The sequence below is a fragment of the Numenius arquata genome, chromosome 7 (genome assembly GCF_964106895.1).
Source record: "Numenius arquata chromosome 7, bNumArq3.hap1.1, whole genome shotgun sequence".
Classification (NCBI taxonomy): Eukaryota; Metazoa; Chordata; class Aves; order Charadriiformes; family Scolopacidae; genus Numenius; species Numenius arquata.
In genome coordinates, this window is record NC_133582.1 from 55624744 (window position 1) to 55652730 (window position 27987).

The 27987-nt window shown below is 41.2% G+C and overlaps 1 protein-coding gene across 1 annotated transcript in view; it reads right to left on the bottom strand.

The window, feature by feature from the left end:
- Positions 1-23786, bottom strand: part of ITGB8 (integrin subunit beta 8) — a 41224-nt gene extending 17438 nt beyond the window's left edge. Inside the window, exons 1-5 of the mRNA XM_074150609.1 lie at positions 23657-23786; positions 9845-9930; positions 7027-7201; positions 4190-4436; positions 2500-2665 (exon numbers count right to left, since the gene is read on the bottom strand). Of these exons, the coding sequence (XP_074006710.1) occupies positions 2500-2665; positions 4190-4436; positions 7027-7201; positions 9845-9930; positions 23657-23786 (804 nt within the window). The remainder of the gene's footprint in view (positions 1-2499; positions 2666-4189; positions 4437-7026; positions 7202-9844; positions 9931-23656) is intronic.
- Between the last annotated feature and the right edge of the window lie 4201 nt (positions 23787-27987).

The window sequence follows — 27987 nt, forward strand, 5'->3', positions numbered from 1 at the left end:
TTATATAGTGGGCTTGGGTACAGCTGCCACATCGTGTGTGTCACCATTATACACAAATTCAATGTGTAGCATTTGTAAAATTCTTTGGGATCCAAAAAGCACTACAACCAATAAATATGCATTCATTTGTATTGGTACTTCGTGCCTTCTTCTATATTTACTTTATATTTATTTACTTTATATTCTCATCATTTATAATTTTCTTTTCCTACACACTGTTCCAGAAGGTACGTTGGCATATGATCAACACATCAGTAAACTAAAGTTTGAGTGCCTTCATGCACCTGCAAATCGAGAAATTCCTTATTATGCAGTAAAATGCTAAATCTATCCACCATCGGAAGAGATTAATAGTAAAGTGGCATCTGCAAGGGTGAATTTAATGTGTTGTAGGAATTCAGTGATGTCGAGGTAGCAGGGCAAACTTATATCTAAACTGCGTTAGGTGCCAATTTGTATTTCCATAACATTTATTTCCCTGCAAGGAATAAACGGCTGGTTTAAATGAAACTTGAGGCACACATGAATCACCTCATATTATTTTCGTTATTCCCCCTCCCAATTATTCCACCTTCTTCTTCACTAACTCCATTTCCCCTCCTTTTTTCCTCCTTTCTTGCTCCTCCTTTCTACAAAGCTGTCTCATCTCTACCATTTCCCTTAACTCTACCAGGCATCTTTCATCTCATGTGAAACGTGTATCTGCAATACAGTCCACGCACTCAGCCAGGCTTCACCACTTATTCTCTGCCTTCCTTTCTTTGCCTTGCAGAAAGAGATTTAGCTCCCTTCCCCTGCTCACTCCCTGCTAGCTCTGAATGGGGATTAAACATCTCATAACAGCAGGGATAATAAGTACAGAGGTGTGTGGTGTCTTTTCCAGCTTATGCATTAGGCATCAGCCTCCCTCAGACAATCCTAGACAGCATTCCCCTAAAGAAGGGGTATTTTAAGGTTTACTTATAAACAGGCTATATCTTAAATAATCCCAAATTCTCCTCTTACTCTTAAGACTCCATCATTTCATTTTGTCACCTTGAGGCTCCTACCTACATATGTCACAACAACCAAAACTCTAAAGCGCTTCATGTCCTAACCTGCTACTGCTTGCAACAGGGATGTATTGGTTAAAGCAAGATGGAGCAAGTTATAAAGTTCTATTGTAGGCAAAATGAGTGCACATTAATGTAAATTAGAGTTTATGACGGTCGTTATGAATTGCACATTGTTCTCATCCATTTTGGTTCACAATTCAGTTAGCAGGAAAGCCTGCCTCCCCATTCTCATGAATGTTTCCATTCTATTGTTTTCGGAAGCATATATTATTCTAGACCTCACACGTCATAAGTGTGGAATGTGTCCAATGAGAAACATTGAATTTTAAAGAATTTTTCCAAAGCTCCAGAATATTTTTTTGTAACAGCTGTGATCACAGTGTCTATGAAGAGGGGCTTTTATTTACCTGCTTTACAGCTCATCAAAATATGAAAATGAAATTGGACCAAACTATTAATTTTTAGCATACTTTGGATTACTTTTTGTTCTTGACTCATTCTACTGCTCCAAAAAGAAAAAATATGAAGATGGGCAAGATAAAAGAAAAACCCTGACATCATCCCAAGAGATGAAAAACACACCAAGCCTGTAATATGGACAGGAGTTGAATTACTTTCTTTAAGAGGACCAGAAAGAGCATCTTACAGAGCATTAGCAAACCCATAAATAGGCCAACTTTCAAAATTCCTACTGCAGTACTATGCATAGAAGAAAAACATGCAAAATAGCCCTTATAGAGCAAACAACTTCTCATTATGTACCAAAACAATCTGATTATTTAATATGCTTATAGATTGGGCACCACTGATGGAGATCTTTTCCATCCTTTTCTGCATGGGAAAGACAGTGATGAAATTTTATCAATATATAGAACTTAATTTTTAATTTATTTGTATTGTTTTTAATAAAGATTCTTTAAAAGCTGAGATAACATTAAAGTGCATTTGTTTTCTTTAGCTACACAAGCAGATATGTAACTGATTCTTCAGTTTTCAAACACATTCTTAACTAGAAGAAATGGCAATGAAGCATTGTCAACTTAGAAACACAAGGAGGGCTTTAATGATTTTTTAAACTAATTTTGTAATTGACTGAAATTAATACACGTCTGTTCAAGCAAGAAGCCATTCCTTTCATCATCCATCCTATGTTGGTTAGGCTGGTTAAAGCCAGAATTTGAAGAACATCATTAACCAATACTGAAAAATATATCCTTATGCTCTCAAAAATATATCCTTATGCTCTGCTTACTCAGTTTCAACTGGAAGCAGATATGTATAGCTAAGGGGGAAATAATGGAAAAGGAAGAAGAAATCTTACTATTTTCAGTCCTAGAGCTGACATTTTGAATTCAGAAACACTGAGCACCGTTGTACCAATATACATATAAATATATATCCGTGTCTGAACTACCACTTAGTCTTTTGTTAATAAGCTCCTTACCTGGCACACTGCTGCTTGGAGCATCGCATCAAAACCCCCTTCAGGTGTATCAATATTCCCAGAAATTTTTTGTTTATTCACTGCATTTTTGAATTCTGCTATATTGTCAGTCAGGGATAGCACGTGAATATAACCGTGAGGAGGCATACAATCTAAATTATAATCACTGTACAAAAACAAAACAAAACAAATATCTAACACATTCTATATTTTCCATTTGAAGGAGATGTAAATATTGCATCCCTATTAACCCATAAAATCCTGAGAGTATATGATCATCTACGGAGTGGTACGGCTTTGCTTTTCATTATCCTGAGAAGGGGCCATCACAGTGCAACATTAAGATCCTTTAGTGGATCAATACACAGGCTACTGGATCAAAACTAAAATAAAATCTAAGTTCCCACATCCACTAGTAGTAAGTAAACATAAATGAAATTAATGTTGAGATTAGTGACAGGTACGTCATCAAAGGGATGGGAAACCCCATTTTCAGTAACATCTCAGTTGTAAATGATACTTTTTGAAATTATGTATAAGGGAGAAAGTATGAAGTTTGACATAAGTAAGCTAATGCCACGGCATTTATACAGGTCATTGCTTTGAGACTAGTTTATGTCAGCGGAATTTATGGCACAAGCTGAAGTGCTCCTCTGATTCAGAGATGCTGAGCAGGATTCAACTCACTTCTGTTGCATACAGTGGCATCCAGACTATAACCTGCCTGCCCCCAACTCAATCTACATTCAATGAAGAGAAAATGGCACTTTAAATATTAATACCTCTGCAGATGTCTACTTTTAGGCAAAATGAATCGAGTGCTAATTGATCTCCACTCACTATATAGACAAGTCTAAATGACTGCTTTATTCACAGACATTTATCACTATCTAATGAATTCCACCACTACTGCCCAATTCAAAAACCACTGAAACAATAAAGATAATTATGGACCTCACAGAACTTTGGATCATGTCTTCCCAGGAAAGACAATAATGAGCAAGAAGACACGAACAGTTAATATTCACTTTTCCAAGTGTCATGGTTTATACAGATTGGAATTTGTGTGAATAATCTTGTTCTCCAGAGGATCTTGGAAGTGATCCCTTACTTTATGTAAGTGTTGAATGCAAGGTATAAAAGACATGGCATGAAAAAAGAAATGCAAGCCAGAACACCTTTCTTATTTAAAATGGGAGTTTCTTCATATTACAACTGGAATTAGATCAGAGGATTGCTTTTGTTCATTAAATGAGCTGAAAGAAACTGCATCACATTGACGCAAGTAGTTTTAAGAAAAGAGTTGATGAATACACGACCAGAAACCATAAGAGAAGTCCTAGGTCAGAAATTACAAAACTTTGTGATGAATCTAGGCAACATATAGCCAAAATAACTAAGAACACAACAGCTGACCATAAAACCAAATGCAAAACATAGTCAAATACGCCAAAGCAGCATGTTGTTTGGCTTGTTCTACTAAAGAAAATACAGCACGTTTTTTGCAGGTATTTCAGAAGTAATCGTTGTATAATAATTTTCAGCATTTTCTCAGGAACTTTTCTGGTGAACCAAGGTATAATAAAACAAAGACAGATTCTGAAGAGGTTCAAAAATAAATATGTATAATGCATATTTGTGTAACTAAGTAATTTCTCAGTGGTACAGTAAATATACAAAGACTACATACCTGCATTGGTTATGGATTCTACCTGGATGAATGCTGATATAGGGTGACACAGTTTTATCCACATAGGATCCAAATCCAAGTCGAAAATCAAGAGAAATATTTGCCATCTTTTTAGATAAAGCAAATCCAACGGAGTTTAGCTTTTCTATATTGTTGTGCATAGAGGCTGAGACATCGACTAAATAATAAAGATCCACAGGGTATTTCTCTAGAGGATGAACTTTTAACATAAAGTTTGCTTCACTTCCTGATTCAAAGGAAACAAATAAGTTTATTTACTATTTTTGAATGGACACACTTAAAAATACATTTATCTTTGCAGCCACCTCAGCACAAAGTTGTTTGTGTCAGCAAACAGAAAAACAAACAAACAAGAAAACCTCCCAAGAGTAAGTGAAACCTTGAAGCATCATTCAAAAATAATCCATAAAAGGGCTCTTTATAAAATATCTTGGTTTTTTTTTCTTGCAAGAGCACTGTGAAATTTATTGTAAAAATCTGACTTCTCCCCATTTTCTTTTAAATTCCTGGTTATGCAATCCCTTTGGCATTATACCAAAAAGCGGTTATGACTCACAAAGGACATAGATCTGCATACAAATTGTGGTCAGTCACTTCAAGGTTGACACTTCTAAGTACGTACGTGTGTCCTGGTTTGAGGACAAAATCAATTAAGAGAATCAATTTTCTGTTCAGTAATTTCAACTTTCAGTTAAGTTTCTTCTAACTAACTGCACTCTGAAACTAACAGCATAGTGTATCCTACAAATAGTTTGTCATATGAGTGTAAAACTGCATGTGTGCCACAAAAACAGCACAGCCTGAAAAACACGTAAGTAAAGTTATAGCAACCCACTTCCAAAGATTTGATGAGAAAACTCGGTAGGCTTAAAATATAACACGTCACCCCCCAGGTTTTAATAATAAAAAAATCCACCTTTTGGTGTATACAAAACAGAACTCATCTTTTATTTCAGGATGACAAATGCCTGTCTCTCCTGCAGAACCCCATCACGTTCTCATAAGTAATAAAAACGTTAATGCTTTGGAAGCCACTAAAATTAAAAAATAAAAATAGTCCCCACATTTTTGCTTGTCTAATATTCTGTAAAGCCATAAAAAAGAGTGAAGTGACTGAAGCATGGGCAGCATAGGTATAGTAATGCATAACTTCAAATTTTTCAGTATTCTATGTCACCCAAAGTGTGAGCTCACAGAAGAAATGAGGGAGTAGGATCTTTGTGTGTGAGTGCAGAGTGTAATTCAGTATTATGAAATGGAGATACAGCAAAGGACAGGAGGAAGGGAGGCACAGAGTAGTAGCGATAGGATGAGGGGTAATGGTTTTAAACTAAAAGACGGGAGATTTAGATTAGATACTAGAAAGATATTCGTTATTCTGAGGCTGGTGAGACATTAGAACAAGTTGCCCAGGGAAGCTGTGGATGCCCCATCCCTGGAGGTGTTCAAGGCCAGGCTGGATGGGGCTTTGAGCAACCTGGTCCAGTGGGAGGTGTCCCTGCCCATGGCAGGGGGCTTGGAACTAGATGATCTTTAAGGTCCCTTCCAACCCAAACCATTCTATGATTCTATAGAAGAATTATGCAAGTTTTCGATAAAAGCTGTCTGAACACATTCAGAAACAGATTCACTAAAAAACTCCCACCTGAAATGTGACTTATGTATTCATGATATTTACTAATCCATATGACAGTGCTAGATAGCATAATTAAAGTACACATAACAAAGATCTGATGCAGAAAAGTGAAACATGCAAAGTAGTTTTTTCCAGTGGCCTTTGAACATAATCCACCTGAAAATGTCAGGATTTGTCTGTATCAGGTCTTGCAGGAAGAAAACAGAATTTCAGTGTGCTGTAACTTATGTGTTTCCTCTTTGTCAGTGTAAATCGAATTACTTTTTGTAAATGATCCTTACAGGTCTCCGGTTTGCGTATAGAGAGCTGCTGAGTGCAGCTTTTACTTTTTCCCACGTAAATCCTGACAGTTGGGTATATGTAAACAATGACAAAAAAACCAGTTTCAAAATAAAAAACATCTTTGTCTGCATGATTATACTGTATCAAATTTCTGTTTTGAGGCACAACTGTAGCTGTATATCTGTGTATTTCCCTGGGGAATAAAATTCTGGCAGGATGTCTATATGTCAGAAGTTATTCTTCTGGAGCCCTCGGAATTTCATTCTTCTGCCTCCCTGATGCAAGAACTTCCACAAAGCATATGGAACTCCAAACTTATCTTCACTATTTGCTGGCAAAAAGGTTCATTAAACCATAAAAGGACTTGAGGATTTTAATAGGGCCAAGTGTCTCATATTTTATAAATGAAATGTTAAGCAGTGAATAGCTAAGTCTCATTTAGGAATCCAGTCCTTTCTTATATATTGGCTTTGGTGTCTTCACAGTTGTCTAGTCAATGCACTTAAAAGTAACCAAATAATCAAGAAGCTTATCAAATGATGAATTTAGGAATTCTACCCCAATTTACTTTCAGTCAGGAATACAGTTTATACATAAGTAAAGGAAAACTTTTTGTGTAAGTGGCTAAAGAAAAAGAGTCAAGAAACCACAGAAAACAGAAAAGACTAATTAAAATCCCTTTTCCACTTACTACTTGCATTATTCTGACCTTCATCTGTGTTTGACAGAGACCGTACTTGAATATTTGAGCAACATCATCATAGTTCTATAATATAGTGTTACAGCATCATTCTTCAAAATAATTGTTCCAGTGGCTTCTTCACAAAGTATCTGTACTTAGTAGTACTGTATTTAGTTTAAATTGACTATAATATCAATGTGTTAGAGATAACCTAACCTGGACGCAGTTGGACTGAAACTTTTCCTGGTGTCACTTGTGTATTTGTTTCATGGTCACTGGGTATTGTGACATGAACTGTGGGGTTTTCCACAAAATCTGATTGGCAGCCTCTTTTCATTAAGTTGAAAACAGTGTCACAGCGTCCTTTCTGTGTTGCATCGGCCATGAAATCCTGTTTTATAAGAGACAAAAAGTACAAAACAATCTGGGCTGAAAAAAACAACTGTAATATCTTCAAAGGAAAGAGAAAAACAAAATAATAGTCTTTGAAACAATAAAATATGCTACTATAATTGCATGAATTTTAGAACGAGTTAATGGAAGCCATATGTTTTTAATAAGGGCAATGAAAAAATATTTACATCAGAAGTTAAACCTAATAGCCACAATGACTTTTTTCTATAAAGAACAACACTTTTGTATGAGGATGATCTTGCACAACCAGAACAAGCTGACTTTGGAGAAAAAAGGAAACCATGTACTGTCACTAAGTCACTAGAAAAAGTTCTGTGCTACGCTATGAGTTAGTTAAACCAAGAAAGTATCATTCACACTGCATCAAAACAGGTTAGTTTTCAGTGGAATCCACTATTAATGTTACTTAGGCTAATATTTAAAAATAGCAGCAGAAGTCAGTGTTGGATTTATCTAACCTGAATTTGTCTATCACAGATGTTTAAGTTTTACCCAATACCCTACACCAAATCCCAAGACCAGCTGGACTACATCATTTGAAACCACAGAGAGAGGAAGTTATGTAGTACAAGACTGGACAGTTTAAGATGCCACCAACATAAAAAAGCCCCTGTAATAACAGAAAAGTTATTAGTAGCCGGATGATCTCAGAAGCAGCGCATCCTTTGTTGCAGTGAAAGGGCAAAGTTGCCAAAATTGTGCCAACATGATCCAATGCAAAATTCCTTCCTGACCACAAATCTGATGATTAACATGATCCTGATCATGCAAGGAAAAAAAAGACAAGAATCTTTGTACTCTTTCAAAGCACTGGTCCATCCCAGCCACAGCTGGGGACCAAACAATGGACAGTCTCTGATATTTCAGAGGCAGATGGGGAAAATAAACAATCAAAAAGTGCATGCAGCCTACTGTGTATGACAGAATAGTCTTCCAGACCCTGAAAAGGCCAGAGAAAGCCCCTGAAGAATGAGACTCCACAGTCGTGTACCTTGTCTTCCAAGTTCCAACTCATTTTTGTAGTCTACCTCTGATATATTTTTTCCATAACCTTCTTTAATGTAGACAACAGTCAGCTTTTTAATGTTACTGCTATTTATATACCCTTTTTGATGTATATACATTTCAAAAAGGTAGATTTTTAAATGCATAGAGATCTTAGCTACTCTCATTGTTATCGCTAACGACTGACAGATATGTAGTATTTTCTGAATTCGCTGTGCGTGGGTATGAAGTCAAAGCATCTCAAGTCTTGGGATGACTTTCTCATTAAAAACATTGTTTAGATGAAGCAGGCATGCTAAGCTGAAAACTGCTCCTGTAACTTTACTCTGGGAAATTTCTATCTGAAATAATATGGGTTTGCCATTCTACAACCATGGGCGGGTGCTTAAGTAAACTGGTTGTCAAAGCATGGTCTAAGGGGGTTTGACAAACCCCTGGCTTCCATCGACAGCTCTTAGGATTGACATGAGCAGTGATGCAAGAGAAGCAGGGTAGAAGTAAAACCTGGTCAAATCTTAGCACCTAGTTGGAAGGAGCTTTCCATAGCACTGGAAAGCTAAGAAGTGCTATTCCTTGATAAATACAGATGTAGCAGGATAAAACTGTGCCCTTTGTAAGAGAGGACAACAGGTCACAATAATGGACCACTTCCACATTGCAATCCATTGTGCTGTCTACACACGCCCTAAGGCTCCTTTGGAAAACAAGCCCTCCATGCCTCTGCTGCATTACTTTTCCTTATACTTGTTTCAGATTAAGTTAATCATTCCAAGACACAGTATCTTGGATAAAGTTACACCAGCGCCTTATACTCCTTATCTCTTCCAGGCACACCCTAGGAATTTATTTGCCTTCTCTGCTAATGAAAGCTACTATAGATAATTTGCATGTGACCTTCCAGAGCATATGAGTTTGTAATTGCAAGGTTATTCTTAAAAACCTTGCTCCTCTGAAGTGCTTAAAATGGTCCAGCCTTACTTGAAATCATGTAATCAACTGGGGTTTTTTTTCTGTCAAGAAAACCAGAAATTCCCATATTCTTACAGTTCGCAAAGCAATTTCAGAATAATTCTTGCTACCTAAGATCTATCTTTTGTGATAAGTGTCAGAATTGATAGTTTCAAGTGTAAAAATAAGAAAAGTATCATTTTTTCCATTAACGACAGGGTCATAATGTATGGTGAACTCAATGTTAACTCCACTGTTAGTAAAACCTTTTGCTAAATGCAATCAGCACATGTGTATAGACATGATCTGATATATAATGAGGATTTAATATAAATTACTGATAAGTAATTTTGCTTTTGAAGCCAAAAATTGTTGAACTCTCAAAGTTACTGTAAGTCTGCCAAAGCTGTCTACAAAGCAGATGGAACGCATTAAAAAGTTCTCACTTTATTTAAAATTACTGCAATTTTCCAAATAAAAGGTTGTATTTTCTCCTTTGGAAACAAAATATATTTCACATGATTTCTCAGGTTCTGTCTCCGGAGGTCATTAAAGACGTTCTTGCCATTTCTCACTATAATTTTCACAGTTTAAAAGTCTTTTATCTTTATAAAGATCAGAAGCAGCTAAAATATAAAGTCAAAAGTAAATAAGTAAAATGCCATACCTCTTGAGCACACCATCCACACTCTGGACCCAAAGCAAGACACTTTGTGCATGTTGCTGCATTTGAAGTGGCACATCTGTTTTCCGCTGCAATGAAATATAAAACCAAACATTCATGATTTATGATGATATGTGGGAATTGTAAAATACCTAATTTTAAACCAAGATTTCAAAAATTACTTCACCAGATTAAGAGTGATGACAACGTATCCAAACAGAAGTAAAACAGAACAAAGGCAGCCCAGTGAGGGAATACTTGCAGCATTTTTTTTATCTACAGCCTAGAACTATATGTACAGATTGAATAAACTCCATTCTCAAGGCCAAATTTTTAAGATCCTGACTTAGAATAATTTTGAAGTGAAAGTTTATCTTTGGCATGTACCTTGCTGAGTTACTGCCTAACAGAAAAAATTTACCAGGTAGCTTATCTTTTCATAGACTTTTTTCCTTTAAAGTCATTTACACTTGACTGAGTTATTCATTATTCACTCTTCAAGGAACCCAAGATATTTTCTCACTTTCTATAAATATTCCCCCTCTGCATTTTCTGGAATGAATAGTTTCCCAGAAGAGGTAGCCTTTTTTTTTTGTTTGTTTTTCCAGAAGCAAATACAAATTTATCCAACATTACGTGTGTCACAGATTGAAGACACATCATCCTGTACTAACAATTGCAAAAACTGTGCCTACTAACAGGTCTATCAGCAAAGTCCTTTATACCCTTTTCACACCTTTGTTTTATGGGTCACTGCTTGAGTTACTACTCTTTGCTATGAAACTTTGGCAGTCGGAATTGAGAAGAAGAGATAGCCTTTTCAAAGGACTCGGTCAGCTCCAGCTGAATGTCAGCATTAGCATCTCCTTTCGGCACGTTCAGCTCAAGTCTCTTGTGGACCAGTTGCCTCTACACGAGACAGAAGTCGCCTGCCAAGAGTCATGCGGAAGGCACTTCAGGGCACAGCACAGCAGTAGCGCTGTTTAACAGCGCTGCTCTGTGGCATATTCAGCACGGTATATTATAAAATATACTGGAAGCAAAATAAAATCAATTCCTGTATACTGGAAAGGCTACATCTGTTAATTGGTCCGTAGTAATGATGTGCATATCATCATATCAAAACAGTTTGAAGAAAGGTTTGGTTTTCATCCAAAGTTTTGGCTACACGTACTGTCTCTCAGATTATTTCTTTCCAATCTGCAATAATGCAAACCATCTCTCTCTTTGGAATAATGAGAGCAACTTCTCACAGTGAAAAGCTGTGTTAGGAAAACACGTACTAAAATATCTTTTTTATCTTTAACTGATTTCAACTATGGATGCAAAGATGAGATCCCGTATCACACGAACAGCTAGTCCTCAATAGGTCACTTTGAATAACTCATGATCCAAGGAACTAATCACAGCTTACAAGTTACCAGTATCGTTATATATACCATTATCAGTATTAACAAGATAGAAAAGCCTAGTACAACACAACTGCAGCATTACACTGATAACGTATAGGTTATTGGCAATTTCATTAATTTCAAAGGTCAGACCCATATGCTATTTCATATAAATGGCTGTTGACAACTTTTACCACGCGGGCAATGTGAGAAAAGAAATGTATATGAAAGGGAGATAAACTCCTACAGATATGATAGAAACAATAAGCTGAAAAGCAGCCCAGGAACACCCAGAAAACTGCTTAAAGGGTGGGAGAGGTGGGCAGGGATAAATAAAGGAGGAGTCACTAAGGGGAGAGAAAAGAACAAGACAAAATCCAAAAGGTTTTTGTTTGTTTCTTATAAAGACAAACACAGCAAGTTTGACTTGGATGTGAAAGGAGAGCAAGCCCATCCGGCACCGACACGATAAAACTTCTTTGCATTTATACGAAGGCGGCAACAGCACTTAACGTTCTGCAGTCTGAAAGAGCAGACCTGGAGGCCATAGAAAAAGTTACCGCAAACCACAGGAGAGAAGGAGGAGGATGAGGATTCCAGGTAGGTTCTGACACGCACAAGGTTGTAGAGCTTGCCACAGATCCCTTTCTAGACTGTACTGGTAAAGCGCAAAGACACAGGATGAAAAGTTGTTGAAGGAGTAAAAATAAAAGGAATGTAATTGTTCTTGGCACAGAAACATCACTCCCATCTTCAACTGAATACCAAAGGCTGCAGAGATGAAAGGCATTACAAGAAAAAGAGAGTAAAGTGATGGATTCAGTAAAAGTATGGAAGGACAAGGAAAGACATGAACTGCTGATCTGCAGCATAATAGTGGCTAAAGACCACCATGGGGCAAAACAGGGAGGAGATGACCTGATCTTTGAAGTTACCAATCAAGTTAACATCCACCGTGAGAGACAGAGCTGTTCTGATAAGAATAGTTGACAGGAAGAAATGAGAGACCTGTGCTTCTAGTTATACAGATAAGGAGTAAGTCAAATTAATTCCTGGTCACTGTAATCAGTAAACCAAAGTAAACCAAATGGGTTTGGCCTAATTAATTTCCTGCAGTAATGTCTGAGACTCCTTTCGTAAAACGTATAATCCAATCTGCATAACAAACATTTCCCAAAACTAAATGCCACTGACCATGTAGCAAAATATTAATATCTTATTGTAATGTGCACTTGCTAAAAAAAAAATAGTATGTGCTTATGATGTACTGGAAAACTGACTGAAAAATAATTGCCCTTTTTTTTTTCTGTATGGTTAGTTTATTGAATCTATTGAAGCTTGATTTAGCGTCTTAATACAGCCCACCTTGTAAAACATTGCATGGGAAAGGGGGATTTTTTTCTAAAATACTAAGGCAGAAGATCTTAAAATCCAGTTTGGGTTTTCAATGTGATCATGGCAGATGAAATGCTTTAACAAATGAGATATACAGTATTGCTGGATGCAAATCTCTTTGCTGATAACCCTCCAGTCTCAAGAGCTCCATTTTCGCAACATGAAGTCATGGATTGGCATTTGACAAGCTTGGTACCATTGGCTCAAAAAGTTGATTTTTTTGGAATAAAGAGAAACTTGAAAAAGGTTTATAATGCCTGAGACACATTCTGGCTACATCACTATGGTAGGTCCCAAGTACATAGTCCCTTATAGCAGTAACATTTATGGACATGCTTTCATTCACCAAATATTTATTATTTACTTATAAGCCTACTCTAAAACTGTAACTGATTTAGTATAAACTTTTCAGTTTCTTTTAAAAATCATATGCTAAAGCAAGAAAAAAAGAATTTTATGAGTTGGCGCAAAAAAGAACAGAGATTTTTCCTGCCACTTCACCAAAAACGGAGTCCAGACAAGACTGAGTTACTGTTCAGCCAAAGCTAAGGGCAAGTTTCTACTGGCTTAGTTATAACTGATGTATGCCAAAAGGTATTTTCAACAAGGGCCAAATTTTGTGCTGGGAACTGCACAGGCATATGCATATAATAAAAAGTGAGCGCAGCAGGTTAAACTCCACTTTTCCAGCCTCCTCCACAAAATACAACCGTGTTCAAACAACTGCAGCTATTTACAGTCATCCCAGGTGTGGCAAGCCTAAACTCTCCGCAACAAGAGGGATCAAGGCAAGACAAATATCATTTAAGTTATAATCATATCCTGCCTCCCTATTATGAAAATAACTTTATCATAATCAGGGTATTTATCTCAGTGATGGAATAACAATAACGCGTACTGGTGTTTGAGAGGGGATGTTAAGCAGTTTTTCAAACAGACAGCACTTTGTTCAAGTACAGCCAAGAATTCGGATTTACATCAACTTCACTGTTGGTACACGTTTGTGCTGTTCTTGGAGGATATACCATTTGCTTTCTTAAAAGAGAAAGCCAAAGTATAACTAGCAGCTTACACTCCCTGATCATGGTCCTCAGACTGCTGAACGCTAGTTAAGGCAAGAAGATGCAAAATTCCCTAGCCTCTACAGAGGTTTTTTCCTTAAGTTCTGCATCCAGTCTTGTTCTAGGGCAGCAATCAGCCAGGCTGCCCCTCTCCACTGATAACGTGGCCTTCAGTAACTCGTGTGAAGCATCACTTCTGAGGAAAGCTGCAGCTTTTATGCAGTATACTGCAGTTTTCACCTTTCGGTCTTCAGGAGCTAAGCAACGTGATTCCTGCAGGGGGGACAGCCCGTCACTGTCCCAGCTAACACACAGCTTCCCAGTTCACTTCGGCTGAACGTGCAGATACAATGAAAAGCATTGTAAAAATGCTACATAAGGGGGATTTTTTTTTCCATGATTATTGTGTCTGACACTTACTTGCTCAGATTACAAGGAAAAAATGAGCGCCTGTGCTTTAACTGCCAATCCTAAACCCTAAACCTGGAATTAGGGTTTTTTCCCCCCTTTTTTTCCAAACAAGCAGTAATTCCCTCTACCCTTTGTGCACAAGGCCATGCTTTAAAAACACTCTTTGTTACCACCAGTTTTTCCAAGAGGGTTACAAGGTCCACCTTAAAATCAGCTTTAAGAGGTTCTCACACTTGCCCAGAAAAGGAGATTTCAACTTGAACACTGTACATCTATTATGCTTTATAGCAAATTCCTAAGATTACCTGAGCAAAAATGCCAGAAAACTTTTCTTCCCTCTCCCTTTTTTCTATTACATAGATTTGTTAATTGGGTTCACTTCTCTATTAATGGTTGTCCACTTCAGTTTCACTATTCAGACAGGAGCTAAGCTGCACACAGATTTGAAAATATCTTATGCAAGAGAAGCATCAGTAAACTAAAACTTGGCATGTAAGAGACTCATGTGTTTGCTAAGAAAAAGAAGATGTGTAAAAGAAAGATGCAAAACATGACTGGCACCTTTAAATCCTGTGCCCTGGAAAAATACTTGGCAAGTGGCTAAAAACACCTTTCCATTAAAACAAACAAGCAAACAAACAAACAAACAAGAAAAACTCCAAACCAAAAAATACCCTTGACTTTCTTTTTCTACCAGTTCTTAAAAAAATAATAATAAAGTGTTACTGTGTTCCTAAAAAGAAAAATGGAGTATACTGGAAGACAGAAACCATAACGTGGTTACAGAGATGAGAGATATAAATGAGACATAAATAAGAAGTACACGTGCACGTCTGGATAAATGCAGTGAAAAGCATCACTAGTGAACAAGTCCCAGCTAGTGATACGGGCTCCCATTCCTAACTCTGCCAATACCCCCCTGATAGTTTTGGGGTTTCCCAATTAACCTGCATTACCATATGAACACAGTATCCTATGAACATGTGGGGCATTACTGAGAGCTACACAAACGATTTGAAAAGCCATCAAAATGCAAAGTAGTGCAGCAGCCTGCCTCATTGTGTGAGACTTTGTGCCTTGGCAAACTATGCCGCAAAATAACCAAGGTCCTCCTTCTTTCCACATTGTGTGAGCTATGAGTGATGAAACTTGAGAGAACTGATGCTGGGTATCAGCTGAAGAAGGCAAAGGCGAAGGGTTAGGAGGAAAAGGGGGAGACCTCTGTCAACACAGCAGTAGGAAAGCCTTGGCAGAAAAGGACAGTCGTAGCTGATGTTGGAGGACAGTAAACGTATCAGAAGTCTACTGTGTAATGGCACATGGAGTTCCCAAGCAGTGGATGGACAATTCAGACACTTCCATAATTAGGGAATGATATAGATCTCAGGCTTCAAGGAGATACTTCTGACACCTCTCTGAGCCTACATGTGTCTTTCTTAGCCTCATCTCTCTGAAAAGTCCCATCACTTATATGAATATTGCACATCATTCAGGAGGAAAGCTTGGGAGAACAGAAGCCTCACACAGATGCATACAAACTCCAGATTTTCATGTATATTTCTCAATTTAGAGGATTTTAAAATTTTGTCAGAAAGATGCATATAGCAGCATTTTGGAACGGTACTACCCAAAATAGCTACTGGTATAGCAGTTAGGACTCACAAACACAACATTCAAACCACAGCCTCAAACACGACCTTGACTGTGGGAGACAGAGCTATTGACTGCTCCAGACTGACTTTGTTCCCAAGCTGCAATACAGAATGAAAATAAGCAATGTAACCTTGAAATTTTTCACAACACGCAATTTTTGTTCCTTGGCCAACTTTACTTGCAGCCTCTCCTTTCTATGAAACTTCCTGCTTTCACGGGAGATGGTTAAATTTTGTTGATACAATCCACGCCTGCAAACAATGAGTCAAAGACTATTTAGTTTCTGAAACCAACCTATTCCAACTCTCCCAAATAAAAACATACAGACAATTTACTCCGATTATATCATTAGAAGAGACTCATTTCCCACAGCCATTAGCGTTTATGGTACAGGTTTGACCGTCCTGTTTGCACAGCTCTGCACCAATAAAAATGCAAAGCATATGGAACCAGAGAGCTTAAATCTTTTTTTATTAAATCCCTTGATTTAAAGGGAACTTCAGGATGCTCCAAGCTGTCTTAATTCCCTTGTTTCCTAGGAAGGAACATGGGCATGGGAATCGTTAGACCCTAGTCATTTCCAGCTGCTAGAATCTCCCTTGGAGTTAGCCAGCTTGGATCCAGTCGTGCTGCTCAAGCAAAGCCTGGCACAGCTACTGCCATATTTCATTGCTAATTTAATTTCTTGCGTATCAGTAAGCAAGTAGCACATCAACAACCTAGAATGGTTGTTGTATACTATAAAGTCTTTACCTAAATATGACGTCATGATGAATGTAAAGGTAGACATAAATGACTATTTTTTGCCTCCTTAAGAAGTTCAACTTTGAATAAAAGTCTAAGCTGTATCTCCCACCATCTCCTCTAGCTCCACCTCCTCAAACCTGGCCCTAAACCCCCAATTGCCCCCCTAAACAACCTTTCTATCACATATCTGTTCTTCTCCAAATTCTTGCTTCCTGCCGCTGCGCTTTCATTCACAAACCCAGAAGCAGTGCAGGGGATGGGAATAGCTCAGCGCTATTTCTTCCCAAGGAGTGTCACCATAGACCACCCAATTCACAAGTTCTTAGTCCATAGCAATGCAAACAGCTCAATTCACTTTTCTCTGCATACGCTTTGAGTTGGAACAAACCTACTCTGCATTTCAGACCGTAATTCTCAAAGCTTAAAACCTAATGGAACCAATCCCTCAATTCTGAACACTAAATGATAACCGAATTGTGCTTTTACATAAGTTTTTCCTGAAACAAACCAAAAGCCCCAAACAAAAACCTGTACGTATGTGTATATTAGGAAGGAAAGTCAGGATTAAAACAAAATGTTCAAGACATAATAGATAGTTTACATTCACAATGAGAAAACCTCAAGAATATTAAATAAAAGCTAAGACTGGTATCAGAGAGGATAACCACCACTCTTTAAGGACTTGTAGTATTTAATGCACAAGTTCGGGAGGAACATTTTATTCGGCAGGGCTATTTTAAAAATGTTATTGCCTTCTGGAATACAAAGTGTTTGGTATTTGTTATTTCATTAATTTGATTTTCAATAGGGTTTTCAATCTTCAGACATGGTTATTGGCCCTGAGACAAATGGAATGTGGTAAAAAAATCTGGGATTTTCTTCTTAATTATTTTTCTTACTTTTATACACTTTGAATGCAGAAACAGATGTCATATTTTAGTTAACTGTGTGATAGCAGCACAAAACACTCTGATGATCCCATCTGATGATTAACAGCTGAATTATGAGTCCTTCAAAGGTGAGTTAAACTATAGTGCTTTTCTGTATAGATAAAAAATGGAAGAACACAAATATCTTCTAAGACAATACTGAGAAATTAGTTTCTCAAATATGATACATGCATTTTTCACAAACATTCAAAAAAAAACCCACCCCAAACCCAACCACACGTCTAGGAACAGACATTGGCCAACCTCCATTTTAGGTTTATATAGGCCTGTTAGTTTTTTTAAATTTGGGGGCGAAGATTACACAAAACATGACTGCAGGCTATAAAATACGCAGACTCGCATACTAACTATAACCACTGGTGCACATATACTGTTTAAATCAAGCTTCTGCTTGTGCTTCTGCAAGGAAGTATTCACACATGTGCATGGTCTGCAGGTGCAGTTCCAACACTCTGTAAGGGACACCCTTCAAACACGCAAAGTCCAGATTTTAAACAGGTAGTGGTTTATTTAATGCTCTGAAGCAATGCCACCACATTTTTGACAGCTAAACACGATCCAACAGTTTTGCTTAGATTGGAAGAGCATGCTTGCTGATGTCATTAGTTTTATTTAGGTAACTTTGCACCATTTGTGCCAGAGTGGAGGTTGTCTCAAGTTTTCTTATTTCCTGGGAGTCCAGTTTGTACAAGGGATCTCGGTTCAGCTTTCCAGCAGGAAGCTCCCATTTGAGAGAAGCAAGTTGTCCTCAGCACACTACTAACCCCTGTCATCCTGCAGGGATGAAATAGGAATAAATCGTACTCTTAAATACAGAAGAACAAGCGGAATTCACTTAACCTAATTCCCTCGAACACCAAGAAGGAACAGAATTTATTTTGGAAAGGGCAGTTACTGGTTTAATCAGACTTGGACGACTTTTGTGATGCCACCATACATCAAGCAGCCGTATTCATAACACAGCTACAACAACAGCAAAATGCCAAAAATACTTAAGTTGTCAAGATTTGAACCCAATGGAATACTGCTGCTAACAACTCCCAAGTCAGCAGGCAGAGAAGGGGCCTGAAAAAAAATGAAAATCAAGCTTTGAGGAACATCATTCCACCTGCCTGAAGCTACAGAATTTTCCTCCTCCAATAGTTGTAGTTAAAAACTCTGTCTCAGTATCTTCTGATAATTATAAATACTTCAGACTCATTACTGTCACCATGGGTAATCGCAGGAAGAAGTCACCACAGGCATATGACAATGAAGTCATGGGAAGCATAGAAACATATGAAGAAAAAAGTCAATTATGAGCTTTGCAAACTTTTCAATTCAGGCAAATATAGCCTCAGCTAGAAGTTGCTTTTTTGGCAGCTTTCTAATGCTGTAAATTCCGATCATCCTGAAACACTTACATTTTGCTCAAGGGGTTATTCTTGTTCTGCCACCAGAACAAGGGGGAATCCTGAATGGCTGGCAAGCAGCTTACTTTTCTTCTTGAAGAAAGGTTCCATTACAGTGGACAGTGAACTAATTCATTAGAGCCCTACTTCCTTCCCAAAAGCTAAACTAAATAGCCCAAGTCCATTTATGTAAACTGCCAAAAGAAAAAAAATTACCTTTTAATAAAGTTCAAGTGCTTAGAAAAGAATAACAGACCATATCCTACTTTGTCCATCATAAATTATGCCTATTTAAGCAGATCAGAAAGAAGTATTACATCTTTCCACTGGTTAGACAGAAGTCAGCAATTAGTAAGGGACACATACAAGAGCTTTGAAGACAAATTTTGCTGGGAAGGAGGACATAAGAAGAAAGAGAAACACTGAGGCCATAAGAATTTGGTTAAAAAAAACCACAAAAAGTTTATTAACACAAAGGAATAGATATTCTTCTCCAGAATTTTGATTTCAGTACATTCGACTTGAGAAGCGAGATTTATACCAAGATGTCTGCACTACCAGTTACAGTGAAAGCACAGGATAGTTCACATACATGATTCTTGAAAATTTATGATTTTAGTGTCATTTAAAGCTCAAAACACAAAGCCATTCTGCTTGCCCTTCTTACCCTGACAGAACTCATTAAATCCAAATCACTGCCTAGGATACACCTATCCCGATACTAAAAAAAGTATGGTTTTGCCATATACAGCTTTTAAAATGTACATTGGTGATACATAAAATAATTCATGTATGTAGTGTAGCTTTTGTTTGTACAATAAGGTTAATGTTTCTTACGTCAGGCCTATGCTTAAGAAGGGAGATCCCAGCTTCTAAGGACTTACTCCCAAAAATAATGATGATGAATCTGACTTTCTGAAACAGACTATACAGAGTATTCCTGCTGTACGCAATCTTCAGGCTGCCTTCACTACTTCCTTCAGCAACAGCATGTCCTTCCTAAACGACACACACAGAGCACCAAGAATGCTCTTCTAGTTGGTGAACTGCCCATCTCCTCTCTTTTCCCAGTCTCACCACATCTCAAACACCTGTAGAATGGAAATATTGTAAATACTATACATGCAACCACCAGTATGATTCAACTTGCAAAAATCATAAAATAAAAAAAACCTACCATATAAAACCCCTGAAGAGACGTTAAATTGCAACAGATGATGAGAAGTGTATAATTTGCAAAGCAAATTTATGCATACCATTGGCATAATAGGCTCCTTGGGCAATGTGCAGATAAGCAAACCTCCCCTTCACTGTTCCTCAGAACTGCAACCTACAACCACGTTCCCTCTCAAACACCCAGACTGGCTTTCCCAAAGATGGTCCAATACCCCTAGGGAGCAGATCACCCACGCAGACTCAGGAAATTAAAAATGGGTTTTCTCTTCTTCTTGGATTGTTTTAAGCCCTAGGAAAAGCAGAATTGTCTCAGTGCTGAGTATCCCATACAATAGAGCTTCTTCCACTGAGCCCCAAAGGAAACGGGCCAGCGCAGAAGAGAAATCAACAAATGCTGGTTAAAGCTACCATGATGTACCATTTGTTTCAGACTTTTTTGTGTGCAGGGACAGACCTGCACCACCTCTCTTCAAAACCAATTCTTCCATGGGTGGTTTGAATGACATTTTTCTATTCTTTTGAGAAGTGACACAGTAATGATTTATGAACTTTCTAACTAGAGGGAACACACCTAAGAATCTGATGTGACAAGACTGGCAAAGCACCAAAGACCCAGATGAGGGAACATTAATGAATTATGTTTAGCATCAGAACTCATGCTATTGGGATAGATCAATTAACAATCGTCCCTGCTATGATCACATCTCCTCTACTTGCCTAAAATCCCTAACCGGTCTTTCTAAATGACACTCTAAAAAAGACTGTCAATACCAACTTTTAAAAGGTCAAGAGATTTGTCACCCATGACTATGTAACAGAAATGCTGTTTGACAGTCTCCAACTCTTAAATTAGGGATGAAGATTTTCATGCCATTCCATCCCTATGTGCACATTACAAGTAAACCCTGCTTGAGCTTCATACAGGAATGACTACCTAGACATTTTTGAAAGCACAAAACCCCTTAGCTTTCAAATTTTAATATATGTAAAAATTGTTTTTGAGACACTGCTGAGTTTTGAACCAATGTACTCTGTTAACCTTGACCAATCAGTCATTCCTCAGTATTTAAGCCCTGCATATTCCATGTGCTTATATAGCAGATAACAGCTAAAGAGTTTCAACAGTTCAGTTTCTGAACAGGGCAAGTGAACTGACTGTCTCCACTGAAGTGAGCACTTACACAAGTGGTTAACACAATGCATACACGTGCTCTTGCTGTAGAACCCAGCTTTTATTCAGTTCACTGGTTTACGTCTTTAGGAGTTTGTCAGGTATTAGTGTTCAAACATAAATTTGGGATCTGTTTAAATCACCATGGAACTAGCTCCTTTCTTATGTCAGGTATTTGTTTTAGTTGGCTTAGCGAGCTGCAAATTTCCTTTGGTGAGAGTTACTGAACAAGGCACCCTTTGTAGAAGGCGGCAACACTAACCTTTTTATCTGAGCTTACAGAACCTTCAATTTGAGACTTAAAACTTTACAGTGTTGTGAGATTTCCTTTAGTGTTCCTCATAACTCCAAACCCAGGGTCAAATTCTACCTTTACTTATCCCCAAGCAGTAACTCACATGTCAAACTGCAGTTTGCAGAACAAACACCTCAGGTGGCATCAAACTGTCCATTTTGCAATTAGAAGAGCCACAAATGCTCCAAAAAGAATGAATAAACCAGAGTCCCGTGTACATTTCATATTCATTCCAGTCTCTTGTAGAACTGGAGACTCAGTGCAACAGATGATACACAGGTTCTGCCAACTCTGCACATAAATAAACTGAACTCGCTGATGGCACGGGAACAGCACGATGCTCTTCTCCATGCCCAGCACTGTCAAGGCAGAAGAGGAGTGGCTGCTTCAACAAAGCTGTGCTGCCAAATAGCTGTACATGGAGCAGCTGCCCGGAGTCTCCCTCAGAGCAGCCTGCAGAACTTCAAAGAATCCAGGTGGTGCTGCACTGGCTGATAGAGCTATCACAATCAAAAGAATAAGCACACAATAATAATAATAATAATAATAATAATAATAATAATAATAATAATAATGAAAAAACTCATGTGTTCATTCACGGAAAAACAAAACAAAACAAAACACTTTTCTTGCTTCAACTGTGGCTCTAGCCTGTAAAGTGATTATGTATGAAGGAAAGAATTCAGTGTGACTTTCAGCTTTCATGAATTAGCAGAGGTTTCAAATGAAGAGGAGAAAACAAGGTCTATCTGAGTTACAGTCTGCCCAATCTGGGAGCTGTTGTCACAATAAACACATAACCCATGACGTATCCCCCATGTGTATTTTTACTATCCAGCACAATAAAGAGAGCAGGCATCCTTTGGAGCAAAAGCCCCATGCACAATTTTTCACTACGGCATTCTGTTCTCATGCATTATTTGCACTAGTGTTTACCCAGGAGCTGCACTCATGAGCAAGCACAGCACTGCACTCAGGCACAGAACTATCCTCTCCATAAAGTTTCAATTAGCCTTTCAACTCAATTACACTGCATAAAAAAGAATCTGGGATACTAAATACAAGATGTCATGTTTCATAAGAAATTTAATAATATTATATTTTATTTTTCCTATTGACATTTAGTTTGGTTTTGAATTCAAAATATGAAGCCAAAAAAGCAAAATAAATTATCCTATGAAAGTTAACAAATTATTCCATTGTTTTTAATAGTACTGGGCAAATCCCACTGAATTAGGCATGAATTTGTCACATATGCAATAAGGAACTTAAGACTAATACATTGTTCCCATTGTAAATCTTATTTTTAGAGGTTACATGTTAACATTTTAAATTAACTCCAGGCTTAAACTTGGAATATGCATTTATTCCACAAGGGAAAAAAAAAAAAAAAAGAAAAAAGGAAAGGTGATTGACAACTTGATCTGCGTTTCTGACCACTGCCAGTTAAGTAAGACCCTTTATGAAATACTTGACTAACCTGAAAGCTCTGATCAACTGCTGTACGATCTAAGGTGTCTTTGCACAGACTCCCCTCAGCCTGCACGCATCAGAACTGATGCCAGGGGGTTTTGGGAAGCCCTTCCACAATTTGAGGTGTTACATACGTTTGCCAGAGCCTCCGCCACCACCAGTACCACAGCTACCGGGGAACTGTCAGCATACACGTTACCCCAAGGTAAAGAGAAGACTGTTTTCCTGTAACTATCCATTTTAAACCCTGCCACCAAATGCCATACAGACGATGTGAAAACGAGGGTTTTCATCCCCAAGAACTGTCCATCCCCAGTCTGTGACACCCGCCCCCCCCGGGGGGGGTCTATGTGCCGCTTCTCGGTGGCTTGCGGAGGGTGACCGGGCACTTCAGGACCCGCAGCCCCCTGGAGCGCGACGCTCCCCGCGGGCTGCCGGGGAGATGCCACGGCTCGGTAAAGGCTGGACGCCCCCGAGATGGGCAATTAAACCCCGGGCTCGCACCAGCGCTACTCGAGGAGTGTGAAGTTCGGGCGAGGGCCGGCCGCTCTCCCCCTAGGTACCCTCCGCCCGCCCCGGCTGACAGGGGGGCAGCCGCCGAGCCTGGGCATGCCCTCCGCCCCCGCACGGCCCCCGCACGAAAACCAAACCCAAACCCGACCCCAACCAGGCGAGCAGCCCGAAGGGGCTCGGCAACTTACGGCGCTGGCAGAGTCCCGGCACGGCCGCCAGCAGCCGGGCCGCCCCCAGGAGGGGTCCGGGGCCGCGCTGGCACTTGGGCACGGAGACGATCCCCGCGGTGAGGCACGCCAGCAGCGGCACCCACATCATGCGCCGCGGGCGGCACCGCTCCCGCTCCCGCTCCCTCGCCCTCTCCTCGGGGCCGCGTCTCGGCGCCGCGGCGCTCTCAGTCCCGGCCCCCGCGGGGGCGGCGGCGGGGCCGGGGGAGGGGCGGCGGCGGGCCCGGCACAGGTAGGGCGCTCGGCGGCGGGGCGGGCGCGGGCCGCCGCATCTCAGGGGCAGCGCCCGCCGCGCCCCCGCGCCCCGCGAGGGGTGGCCCCCCGGCGGCAGCGGCGGCGACGGGGCCCCTGCCGAGCGCGGAGAGCGGCTCCCTCCATCCGCCTCCAGCCCGGCGCGCAAGGGGCGCCCCGCCGCCCGCCCTGCCCGGCCGCGGAGAGGCACTTGGCACCGCGCGGGGATCAGCGGCGGCGGCGGCGGCACCGCACCTCCCTCAGGGAAACAACCGCCCGGCGGCTGTCCCCGCCTACCCCCACCCCGGCTGCCGTCCCCCGTCCGCCCCCGCCGCGCTGCCAGGTGGGCGCTGCCTGCCGCCGTCCGGGGCCGCCGCCGCCGGGGCCGCTGCTCCGCGCCGCGGGGCCGGGGGGGCCGCCCAGGCCGCCCGCAGAGCCGTCGGGCCCCGCCGCGGTCGGTGCGCGCCGGGCCGGCGGGTCCCCCCCCGGTTGCTAGGAGACGGCAGCGGGGCAGGTTCCGCGGGCGGGCGGGGGCGGGCCCGGCGGTGAAGTCACTGCGCCCGCCCGCGCCTCTTTGTTCGGCGGCTGCCGGCGCCCATTGTTCGCACCGCCGCTGCCCCCCCCCACCTCTCCCTCCCCCGGCCTCGCCAACGGCCACCGCGGGGAGGCGGGCGAAGGCCGCGGGCAGGGCGCTGCGTCGCCCGGTTCCCCCCCCCGCCTCCCCTCGCCCGTCGCCGCGGGCGGCCCTGTCAGCAGCCCCCCGGCGGTTGTGGCTACGTATGAAGGAGGCCGCCGCAACCAGGCGCTCTTGCCACCCTCACCCCCGCCTCCTCTTCCTCACCCCCCGTCGCTGCCCCCCACCTCAGAAACACCCCCGTCCCCTTCCCGGGGCGCCCCATCGCCCCGCTGCCGGCAGCGCGCCCGGCTCCTGGTGCGGGCCGGCAAACAGCCCTCCCACAGCGCACCCCTTCACACACACCCCCACGGCCGCCGCCGATTACTTCACGTTTACCTAAAAATACCTCCCCTCCTTTTATCGCTCTTATCGCCCTCCCCGAGTAATTTCTGCGCGGAGTTTCCACCCCCTGGGGCCAAGTGGGAGTAACGCAAAGGTTAACCGTGCCCGGGGCCGGGCGGAAAGTACCTCGCCGGGAGGGCCAGGAAAGCCCCGCCGGGCCTAGGTGCGCTCTCCTGCCTGCCCGGCCCGGCCCCGCTCCCCTTCCCGGCTCTCCTGTCGTTAGTTGCGGTGCACTTTGGTCACCACAACCCCCGGCAGCGCTACAGGCTTGGGAAAGGGTGGCTGGAAGGCTGCCCGGTGGAAAAAAGGGGTGTTGGTGGACAGACGGCTGAATGTGAGCCAGCAGTGTGCCCAGGTGGCTAATAAGGCCATGACTTGTATCAGAAACAGTGTGGCCAGCAGGACTAGGGATGTGACTGTCCCCTTGCACTTGTCACTGGAGGCCCCACCTAAAGTGCTGGGTCATTTTGGGCCCCTCACTACAAGAAAGACATTGAGGTGCTGGAGCGGGTCCAGAGAAGGGTAATGAAGCTTGGTGAGGGGTCTGGAGAACAAGTCTTATGAGAAGAGGCTGAGGGAGCTGGGGTTGTTCAGCCTGGAGAAAAGGAGGCTGAGGAGAGACCTTATCGCTCTCTACAACTACCTGGAAGGAGGGTGTAGCGAGGCGGGGGGTCGGGTCTCTTCACCCAAGTAACGAGTGATAGGACAAGAGGAAATGGCCTCAAGTTGCGCCAGGGGAGGTTTAGATTGGATATTAGGAGAAATTTCTTCACTGAAAGGGTTGTCAAACATTGGAACAGGCTGACCAGGGAAGTGGTGAAATCACCATCCCTGGAGATATTTAAAAGACGTGTAGATGCGGTGGTGAGGGACGTGGTTTAGTGGTGGTTTTGGCAGCGTTAGGTTAACCGTTGGATGCGATCTTAAAGGCCCCTTCCAACATAGATGATTCTATGATTCTGTGAGGGCTCTGCTTCCAGAGGAGATGGTGGATGGCATTTTCCCTGCAAGTGAAACCCACCTGGGTACCTTGTCCTGTCACACCGGGTTTCAGGCCCCACAGTGGGGGAAGGTGTGCCAGCCATGGACCCTCAGGGCCTCTGGGCTGAGCACAGAGCCAGCCGTAGCCATCATGGTGACATCACTTCATTTCTAATACTACCGAACAGATGTCAGTGCATGCAGGATCCCAAAATAGCATCTCGACGTGGCGCCCAAGCCTGCCTCCGCAGGGTACAACGTTGATAGATCAGGCAAATGCAAGCAGTGTAAATACTAGTGCTGTTTCACAGACTTTACGAACGAAAGGCTGCTGAAGCGTTTTCAGAGCCTGTGCTGTGCCTCGCGGAGCTGAGATAAGGGTGGTTTGTCATCTGCACGTCAAAGGTCAGAAGCTGAACACACACTGGGTTTGTTCAAGGTTGTTGAGGAAGAGATGGCAATGGAGCAGTCCTATACTCCCACTCTTGGGAGTTTTTAAACACTGTATCATCTTTTTGCTTCATCTTGGAAAAATCCCCCATTTGACTGTCATTCCTCAGGCAGCCACGGCCCAAACGGGGATCTGGGATGTGAGTAAGCCATAAGCAGTGGCAGTAACATAAAAGGGTAGCACCTATATGACTTCAAATATTGTGGCATTCTTGACCTAGAAGATCTATGATTTCAGAGGTCTCAATTTCACACTAGGTAAGTGGTGAGGTACGTGTCCCACGAGAGCTCGGTTGGGTGCTATTCTTTGAAATGAGATGCCATAGTGACAGGTAAACTAAACTGAATTTACTCCTATTTGAGACTATAGTGTCTAAGTCCTGGGTCATGATTTTGTAAATTCATGTTGATTCAAATGTATCTGGAAAAAAAGGGTCCAGGATGAGACACGAAAAAAATAAGGGAATATTTTTAAACAAAATCCCAGCAGAAGCAAAAGTCAATGAAACCGAGATCTCTCTACTTTGGGATTTTCACCTGCAGAGTCTAAGTAGTGCTGATGGGAGGAAGAATACAGCTAGACTTCATATGGATATATTCTGTATGAATCTCTGTATCAGATCAGAACTTAAATTATCATAAGCATCGTAAAGAAAACAGCTGTGTCCTCAACAGCATGAATTAACTTGTGAATTTCTAAGCATAGACTGTTCACCATACAAAAAGGAAATGGAGTCCTTACATGCCCTGCTCCTGATGAGAACGACGTCCAAGGATTTGGCATTCTGGGCAGAAACACAATACCTACAGTCTAGCATGGAATAAAAAAATGGATAATTTTCATATAAAATCTGAGAGTAAGGTAGCCAAAATGAACACACTAGTCATTAATTTAAACAGTGAGAACATAATGAAAAGGATGCCAGTGTAGGGTGAGAACTATGCACCCTGAGTAGTAAAAGTCACCAATATCAGCTGTAACAAAGAAGCCAAGAGCTGAAGATCCCAATAGTTGCGGCCTCTATAAGTAGAGGCCACTTCTAACTCTTCAAAGTATTCTCCTGGTTTATGTAAAATGCAGCTTCTCCCTTTTTCTTTAGCTTCACTCCTCCCATGGTGGAATCCAAAGACTTAAAAATATTTACTTTGCAGTGATAGCATCTTTTAATGTATTGTTGTTTAGGCAGCGTTTATAATGTAATAATATAAGCTGCATCTCAAATAACATTATGCAGGAGATTTGAATAATAATTCTAGTTTTGCAAATGGAGAAACTGAATTATCTAAGGTCACGTAAGAGACTCGTAATGAGGAGTTTAAGACCTCTGGAACTGGATTTAAGTCTCGGCCCGCTGTTGGTCCTTGGAGATATTTGAAACTCAGCTGAACAAGTCCCTGAGCAGTCTGGTCTAATTGGACCTGTTTAGAGCAGAGGGCTGGTTGGGCCTCAGGGGGCTTTTCCCAACCTAAGTTATTCTATGATTTTTTATGGTGGAAAGTGTGTAATTCTCTGTTCTTATATTACATGTATACCAAATTTCTTGAAGTGTTGTAACTGTGGCCCCTTTCCAGTACTTATATTTGCTGAATTGAAAACAAAATGTAATTGTCT